Source organism: Leptosomus discolor, chromosome 10 (genome assembly GCF_034619465.1).
Source record: "Leptosomus discolor isolate bLepDis1 chromosome 10, bLepDis1.hap2, whole genome shotgun sequence".
Classification (NCBI taxonomy): domain Eukaryota; kingdom Metazoa; phylum Chordata; class Aves; order Leptosomiformes; family Leptosomidae; genus Leptosomus; species Leptosomus discolor.
Genome location: NC_141400.1, coordinates 21221154 through 21230453, shown reverse-complemented (window position 1 = coordinate 21230453; position 9300 = coordinate 21221154). Strand labels below are relative to the sequence as shown.

Here is a 9300-nt window from a genome sequence, read left to right as displayed (position 1 = left end):
CGCTGACACTCGAGAGCGGCATGAGTGCAGCTGTGCTGGCAGGGCTGTAGCAGGCGGCATCAGGCTGCGTTACAGCCCGTCCATCCGTCACCCACCGCTCCCCAGCTCCCGCTCACAGCGGTGCCGCCGGCCCCAGCGTGCTGTAACGCTCCTCGGCCGGAGCGAGACAGGCACGGCTTTGGAGATGGCCTCGTAAAACACCACCGGGAAAATCCCTGCTGGGATATTTAATGTGGAAAGTTTGGCCCGAGCTGTTCAGAACAGTGAAGAAATGCAGAAAGGCTGTTCAGAAATCTTTTCTTTGCAAGATTTATCTGTACGGGGACAGCAAAAGAAGTGCATACAACAGTTGGACCTGATGATCTTGGAGGTCTATTCCAACCCAATGATTCGATGAATGATTCTGTATCCAAGTGAGCAATCCCTCTGCAGCCAGCCTGAACAGCAGCCTGTGTGTGCTGGCCTTGGGTTTACACGGGGAACGTGAGGCTGCAGGACTTGGCACCACTGCGGGAGGCTGGGTTTCACCCCGACCGTAGCCCCCGGGCAGCAGCCACGGGCTGTTCGCACGAACAGCAAATCCAGCCGATAGCACTGCAGAGGAGGGGCTGTGCTGATGGGAAAATTGCAGGGCCAGGGGAGAGCTGCTGTGTTCCGACAGCACCTGTAGGTGACTGTGAATCGCTTCCCTCGTCTCACCAGCATGGATCCTGGCACCGGCGCTCGCACTGTCCTCTCTCATTGCTGCTTTGAACTCCCCTTCATGTCTGATTGTCCCCTGAACCAAAAGAAAATGAACCCCAATTCAGGCATCTTACAAAGTATGATTTCTGTCAAATTCAGACTGCTGGGGTACCTTTGAAGAAGCAGGAGTGCTGAGGCCTGACTCACGCAGGGCTTAAACAGAAAGGAGTGGATCAAGCTCCTCAAGTAAATGCAGTAAGATCTGAGTTCGATTCATGCAAATCAGAGTTTTCATATAATGTGAGATCCCCCTGTGGAGATAGGATGGGAGATGGACACGGACAGTGTAATGGTGTTTTGGAAATGCAAAGGGTGTACCCATGGCTGTGTGTTTACCCAGGTGTGTTCACGTGTGTTCTCTGGGTGGGTTACACCTCTCTCACGTGTACTCACGATGGGGCTTCCAGCAGCCCAAGGAACCTGCAAGAGCAACGTCTGTCACAACAGAAACAGCTTTTGGCACGTGAAGGCTGCTCGGTTGGGCGGAAGGTCTGTTACTGTATGTTATTAGTACACAGCCTTCTAAGCTGCCACCCTAGTATTTCATGATCAAAGTTTTAATAAACATCATAAATTAATGTATTGAGAATATCAAACTTTAAAAGCACTGGTTTTGAATTAAAAGCAGATAGCCTTGGCAGGATGTAGGCAGAAAGCTTAGTTTAAGTCCCACTCAGTGAAACTGCAAGATCCAGTAATAGTGGAAATTTACTGGATCTTGGAACTTGAAAGAAGGGAGATTTTAACTCCTGTTGCGTGTACTTGACACAAGCAGGTATCAGGAGATGTCCAGTCAGACAGCAGTTACCCTGTCGATGCATTTTGCACTAAACATACTCTTCACTTTTTTCCCTCAAAAGGCAAGGCAAGCCCTGAGTGCCCAGCTGGGATGGGTGCGGTGAACAAAGCTCTGCTTTCACAGCCTGACAAAGCCCACGCTGGTAAGGTGCCCGGCAGGGATCTCCAATGACGGGCTGTCGTGGAATGGTGACTTGGGTCGTTGCTCGCTGCCATCGGGCTGGAGGTTTGTGTGAGCACTGAGGCATTAAAGCCCCTCAGCTCACAGAGCTGCTGCTGTGCAAAGCAGAGACCTGCCTAACCTGACGTCTCCTCCTTTCCAGGGTAACCCGGGGCCCCGTCCCCTTCTGCTCTGCACCTCTGCAAACCTCTGCTGTGCCCACTGGGAGGGAAAAGGACCACACTGGAATCGCTGCACTCTCTGTGCTCCTGGAGTGTGTGCCAGGGGCTGCAGCTGAGCAGGAGACTGGATCTCTGCTGGCTCTCAGTAGGTGACTGTCTCTTAAAAATGAAAACCAAACCCAGAATGGTCAAAGGGCTGTGAAAGGCAGCAAGAATTACAAATAGGGATAGAAAGCTAAAGAGAAAATCTTAATTAGATCTCCACCAACCTGTAGAGGAACATATTTGGATTAAAATGAAATGGAGCTTTGTACTCTCAGAGTTTCAGTGCAAGAATGGAAGAGGAATTATTCACATTTGCTATTTGTGAAGCTGGATTGCTTTTTCTGTGAACTTGTCTTTTTAACTTCTCACCTTGTCAGAAAATTGTGAAAAGCTGCCGGCATGGTGTATTTGGGGTAGTTCTTATCACAGCACATAGCAGAAACATTTCCATGGTTTCAGAACATGGGCAGAGTTTCCTATTTAATCCTATCCTCCCCAAGTTAACTCCTTTCCTCTTGCGGTAAGCCAGCCTGTCCACCATTCACCAACCTGCCTTATATTTCACTACCATCGATGTTTTCTCTTTGTGACTATCTATCAATATTTAATACAGTGGTGTCGGTTTTGCTGTAATATGAGAGGAACTACTAGAAACGTTGAATTATACATTGTGTGGCCAGGGGAAACTGGGGAGCGTTTTCTTTTGGACCCAAAGCTCTTGGAGTTGATCTCCAGGACCTGCAGCTGGAAATCCTAACAATGGACGAGCACCAGAAGAAACTCGGTCAGTGGCATGAGGGAAGGCCCCGCAAAGTGAGGTTCAAAATATCGTCAGCTTACAGTGGTCGAGTGCTAAAACAAGTCTATGAAGATGGGCAGGAACTCGAGCCCCCAGCCAAAGAGCACTCTCGGCGTTTTCTCCGCCACTGCTTCGAGCCAGGGGACCATTTCTGCGGGGCTGGGGAAACGCCAGAAAACAGGTTTTACTCGCCAGCCCAGCTGACTGCCCAGCGGATCAGCATATTCAAAGAGGACAAGAAATACAGTCTCACCAGTAGCTCGCCTCTCCTCAGCGACTCCCAGGCAAGCAACAGTCCTTGCAGGGTAAGTGATGTCCAGCCTGGGGCTGCCAAACTGTTTGGAAGCCAACTTCAGACTCAACCTTTTTTTACAGTAATATGGTAACAGGATTCTCAGACTGGAACCTCATTCAGCTAAAACTCAGTCCAGGATTTTAAAAGGGTAAATCTTCAGCTTTTATCCCACAAATTCTGTGCTCTGCTTACTCTGCACATGGCAGGATCCGCATGTTTTGCAGCAGCACAGTCAGCAAGTGAGCAGCATCTGCTAGCTGTGCTCCATCTTCTCACTGGGTTGATTTGCATCTGTCCTTTTTGTAGACTAAGATACAACATTTCCATATATATCAGTATCTGCGTGTAGGAATCAGAATGCATCTAAAGCAGTCAGATGTCAGGTGGATATTATCTTAATTAGTGATATTTAAAACACTAAAGTAGCATGACTTCAGCTGGCAAAAGGTTAGTGCCACCGGCGTCTACCAGCGAGCCTCTGAGCAAGGCATCTGCATCCTCTGGCAAGTCAGAACTCCCCTTCAGCTACTTTGGAAATCCCAGCTTAGTTTCACTGGGTATTTTATTAACATATAATTAATGCCATTGATGTAGAAGGGTCTCTTTAGTCCTAATAAAAGCCAGTACATATGTAATATATATGTTAAGTTGATTAACGTGCAGGGATTATGTTCATTTTCTTACCCTGCTGAATTAGATTTATGTATCTTTTGCTGCTATTTGGTTTTATCAAATCTAGATGCACAATTGCTGTAACAGTGATGGCATAGGGGCGCTATTGATAACAGCCACGTCACAGACAGGCAGGCTCTGAATGGAGTGCGTTACGCTGATACAATCAGCAGACTTGTAAAACTCGAGGTGAGTCTGCTCAGGGAAAAGATGATAAAAAGGAAGATGGTGTGAGGTGAGCTGGCTTGCTGAGTCACTATCAGGCCTGTCCCTGGGGGACGGCTCATTCCCACCCTGTTCAGGCCGAACAACGAGCGGTTAGTGTCAGCGAACGGGCCAGCCCGGTGTCTGGCCGCTTCGCACGCCGCCCCGGCCCGCCCTGGTGCTGCCCCAGCTGCTTGCAGAAGGGCCAAGGATTGAGCGTGTTCCCAGAGAGGTCACTCAAGTACACCCACCGCTGCCATGTGAAGAAAGTTGTTTTGTCATCTGTTGTGGTCTTTGGTCAGTAAGGAATGTCACGCTGCACTGACACAGCTGAAGAGACCGAAGTGCTTTAAAACGCATCAAATGCTTCATATGGCCTTGATTCGAGTACATTAAAGGTCTGTTAGTTCTTGGTGCTGATCAAAGTTGCATGTAGGAAACCCAGATGGCTGATATTTGAACTCTATTTAGGCGATAGACCGGACATCTATTTTAACTGAAAGTATCAAACCACAATGAATCTCTCCTGCCTGAAGACAGAGCACTAACGTGATCTTATCCATGCCATTAATTTGTTCTGCATTCTTGGGTAACGCTCATCTCTATTCCTCTGTTTCCCTCACCATAAATACCTTGAGTCATCACGCTATCCAGTACCAGCTTTGTTTTGTATCAACATGCATCTGGTGTTTGGAGGCACCGTGTCTGTGTAACACATACAAGGCTTCTAAAGCCCTCTGCAAATGGTGAGGGTTTGTGCTCCCCTGCCTCCCCCTCCACGCTTCTCCCCATGGAGAAGGAGATGCCTGATTGCCAGGAGAGCAGCCAGCCACCTCACGTCAGCTGATGAGACTCTGGCAGGGCGTTTTCTCAGGAGAACATCTCCTTTAGCATCACTTCTCGACACAGATTCAAACAGAGTGAAATATGAAAAGTGTGTAAAACAACAGGCTGTGGTGACTGCCGTGTGGTACCTAGTGCAGAGGGAAAAAGGGGCCAGGTAAGCGAAAAGCTCCTTTCAGAGGTGTTTCACCATACTGAGTTTAGCTCTAAAGTCATCAGAAAACAATACAAATTCAAGTGTGCCCAGACACAGTTATTTAGACGGGCTCCTTGCTGTTAGGAACAAAATTTAGCATTAGATAATGAGTTTTTTTAATCTGACCTTTTGCCAGCATTAATAATCTACAAAGAGCTTTCTTTCAAATCTGAAAAACCCCATCAAAGGCAACAGAACAGGTCACCATCATGGGGAATGTCTACTTCTGGCCAAACCCACAAAACCCCCCTCTTCACACCCCCCACCCTCCAACTACTCAACTTTCAGAGAAATGCAGGTCAGTCCCCAGTGCAGAAGTCGTTTTGCCATATATGTCCACACCACTGCTCTTAGAGTTGGGCCTTTGTTTTTCTTGCATGTGCGTTGGAAGGAGAATTTACATCCCAGAAAGCCTCCCCCATCCAGAACAGGACATCAAAGTGAGGCTGCTAAGATCTGACCCAAAGTCTTGGTCTGATCCCATGGCCCGTGAGGACCGTCCCTTCACTGCCGTTCTGCTCGGTGCTCGGGCGGTGGTGGGGGCCTGGCTTGTGCTGCAGAGCCAGCCGCGCGGATGACTGCTTGGAGGAGATGTTCTCCTGGGAGCCCAGGGATCACCAGTGTGTGTGGAGTGTGTTTATTTGGGTGAGACACTGATAAGATCCTTCTGCAGGCTTCCCCCATTCTAGATTTTGGCAAGATCATCATCTACACTAATAACCTGAAAATCATCCGTGCGCCAATGGACCAGAAAGAGCTCATGAGAAGAATCATCCAGACCGAGGGAATAAATGACTGGGCCTTCGTATACCGGGAAGGGAAGGAAAGATTTGGTGGTGAACATAAAAAAGATGTGGAAAAAAAGGCTGCCTGCAACCAGTATGTGCAGGTAAGAGAAAACTGAAAATGCTTTTATTTTTTCTGCTAAGGCTTTTGGGTCTTACAGCCCTGGTCAGACCACCGAGTATTCCTGCCCCAGCCCCACCTGTGTCTGTATCTGGCACTTCACTAAATTTGGGCAAAACGCATCGCTTTGTTCCTCTTCCCACTCGGGAAGTAACCGATCAATGTCGCACTGCAGTTTGCGCGATGGGGGCAGCTGTTCTGTTTCCAGATGCTCACGTCTCCCACTGGATTCCTCCCCTGGAGATCGCTGGCGTTCACGTAGCTTGGCGTAGGTCCATCCCTCGTCACTGTCTCCCACTGGAGTAAGAGCAGGCCAGAGTTTCTCCAGGCTGACAAGGCTAAACACAGCTGCTCTGCGGCTGAGACTGCCGGAGGCTAAAATTTTAATACTGGCTGAAATAAGATGGTGTCTTCCACTTGTTTTCTCACGGGTTAGCCTTTGTTTGTCAGAATCCCAATTAGTCTGACCACAGTTTGATCCCGCAAAACACAACGTTGTCATGCAGGGCAGATGACGACGCACGACAGTTTTGCAGATCTGAGACTGACCTGTTGAGTGCAGGTTACCTTGGTCCTCCTGCGACCACGAGCCTTGCTTACGGCTCACTGGCACAAGGACCCCATGAAAGCTGAGAACAGCCCTGAGAGACTAAGTAGGAGTTTTGGCCTTTGTCAGTTTTGAAATAAACTCGATTTTCAGAAAGTGGGCTTTAACATCAAAGCCAAGGTTCATCCCATCTACTGGCAGATACCTATCTGAGTCATCAAAAAATAATTTCTGGCCTTTGGGGGCATGTATGTCGAAAAGGACCTCCATAAGGTAATGGACTGCCTTCCTCCAGTCGCCCTCACTGGAGGAGCAGCTTTGGAGAAGGACAACAGCATTTGTTGGCTGTAAGGCATTGTTCCAGAGAAATTTTTTAACCTTGGAAGAACTCAGCAAAGCACTTCTGTTCTCCTTGATGTTTGGCAACAAAAAGTAAAACCTGAAGGTTCCAAACCTATGATTTTTATTTTTTTTAAGAATAATTTTGGACTTGCTATACACTGGTATTATGAACACGCAGTTAAAGATGACCAAACCATAGGAAGGTTATTTTTCTGATGAGTCAATTAATTTGGACTATCAAATTCATAAGCAGGCACCAATATGAAGCATATCTGGCACCAGCTCCCTCTATCTTAGTTAAAGCCTCATTCCACAGTGCCACGTAAAACAGAACCGCTGCACGGGAACGATGTGGGATTCAGAACCCGGCATCAAAAACCGATCCTGTGCCATGCTGCATTCTTCCTGATGCAGATATTCAATCACTGCTGGGCTCTGTGGAAGCACTGAATTTTAAGACTGGATATGAAAGAGGCTGTCTGGCACCCTGGGAGAGAGTTGCAGGCACAAGGGACAGCTTGAAAGATGCTGTGCCTGTCTGTGATGAGGGACTCGCTGGGGAGAGGGCGAGGAGAAATGCTTGAAGAAATGAAGCGTGGCTCAAAACCAAGGATACAGAGCTGAGAAGATGGATGTGTTAAGAAACGACAGGAAGATGGGTGGAGCTGTGCAGACCCTTGCAGGAGAAGAAAGACAAATTTGCAAGTATTGTGTTAGAAGCCAAATCACATTAACTTCTCATTTTCTAGAATTATCCACAAATTGTCCTCAAATATACATGAGCCTTTTTCTTGAAGATCTTGCCGTAGAGGACCGGCTATTATTGGCAGAGTGACACGTCAGGAGCAAGAATTGCTTAAAGGACCAGAAGACAGAATTTCCTCTTTCAAGTATGGCTTTGGTGTCTGATATCCCCTAATAGATTTTTTTCATGGTTTGTCTCTTTCAGGAAGGAGATGCTGAACGTGGCTGTTCCCAGTGCAAAGGTTCAGGCTCTGCTCCCTGCTCGCTGTGCCACGGAAGCAAGTTCTCAATGCTGGCAAACAGATTCAGAGAGTCCTACAGGGCTCTGCGGTGTCCGGCTTGCAACGAAAGCGGCCTGCAGCCCTGCCAGGTCTGTGCTGCCTGAGCAGGACCGACACCCCTGCAGCAGGCACTTCGAATCCTGTCACCGTCAGGCAGCCTCGCCGTCAGGACAAGTTTTGAACAGAGGGGAAAGGCACGTTGTGCACATCTCGCTGTAAATGTGAACACCACACCGCTGCTGCCAGCCGCTCCCCGCGCCTGCTGCCTTCACCCGCCTGACTCCGAATCAGCCCCGGAGTCTGCAGGGGGAACACATCCCCTGACGCTGGAGGAAATCACCAGCGTTCGGAAGCTAAGCGCCTGCCTAAATGTCTCTGGAACTCAGCCTGAATCTGCTGGCACGGTCCTTCTGTTCGGTAGGTGCTGCCCAGCACCGCCAGGTCCCGACCCACCAGGAACTCCAGGAGCACCATGAAAAGCAGCAGAAGCGGGTGCAGTCTGGGCACGTTGGTAACTGCAAAGTCTGTTTGTAGGGCTACAGCAGAGCGGTGCCTCCCCTCGGTTTTAACTTCCCGAACGCTTTAAAATGAACACAGTTTTTTGTAGTGAACTCTATACTTGCCCTGCAGCGTCACGAGCATTTCATGAAGATTTTGCCGATTCTGACACCTGCTTTATCTTTAGGGAATGCAATGATTCTTTTGGGGTCTGATTTATGGGAAGAAATTGAAAACCCTTCCCAAACCTGGAGCTATAAAACCCGTACAATAATTTATTATTATAAATAGAAGTTATTAAGTTTTTAGCCAACTTATGAGGAAGTGCTGAACTAAAATCCCCTGTACGATGCTCAGCACTTTTCAGGATCAGGCTGGTGGTGAGCAGGACTCCTGTTGCTTAATATTAAACCCATGTGGTAATCTGCAGAAGGTAAACTCTAATTAGCTGAGGTGAAGCAACGATGTGGGATACTTTGCAGGCTGCCACTGGCAGCACAGAACACGGGGGCTTCAAGAGGTCGAGGCAAACAGGGGAAATGGTATTTTTTCTCCAAAGCATTAACTTATTACATTTTATATTCACGAGTAATGTTAATGCAGCCTTAACTTGCATATTACCCCTGCGACTCTGATGAGTTAAGAGACTGCTCACACATACTTCATGCTGAGGTTGCAAGCCTAGACAGGGTAATTTATGGCCAAGTTTCTATTTTCCTATGGCAGGTTTTAAGATTTCTCTGCAACACTTGAATGATTAGAAATCATGCTGGTTTAGCTCTTTGACTTCCATATCTCCTGCCAAAATTGTTCAGTGGATGCTGAGGGTTTATTTTTCAAAAAAAGTGCGTTGATCTGTAGCAGACACTTGGCTGGCTTCATTTATCCTATCAGGATCTGCAATATGAAAAGACGTAGTCTTTGGGCTATTCACTGAGGGCAGGTGAGACCTCACAAGTCAGAAACTGTTGTCAAGAGCATCTCTTCCCTCCAATTTGACCCGTTTGATCTCATAGCTGGGCTCGTTTAAAAGTTTGCCAGCTT

At 48.0% G+C, this 9300-nt stretch overlaps 1 protein-coding gene across 1 annotated transcript; it reads left to right on the top strand.

Moving 5' to 3' along the window:
• Positions 1–2688: 2688 nt before the first annotated feature.
• GRXCR2 (glutaredoxin and cysteine rich domain containing 2) lies at positions 2689–7862 on the top strand. The gene is made up of 3 exons (XM_009950734.2): positions 2689–3033; positions 5612–5827; positions 7683–7862. The coding sequence occupies exons 1-3, from the start codon at positions 2689–2691 to the stop codon at positions 7860–7862; spliced, it is 741 nt and encodes a 246-aa protein (XP_009949036.2).
• The last annotated feature ends 1438 nt before the right edge of the window (positions 7863–9300 follow it).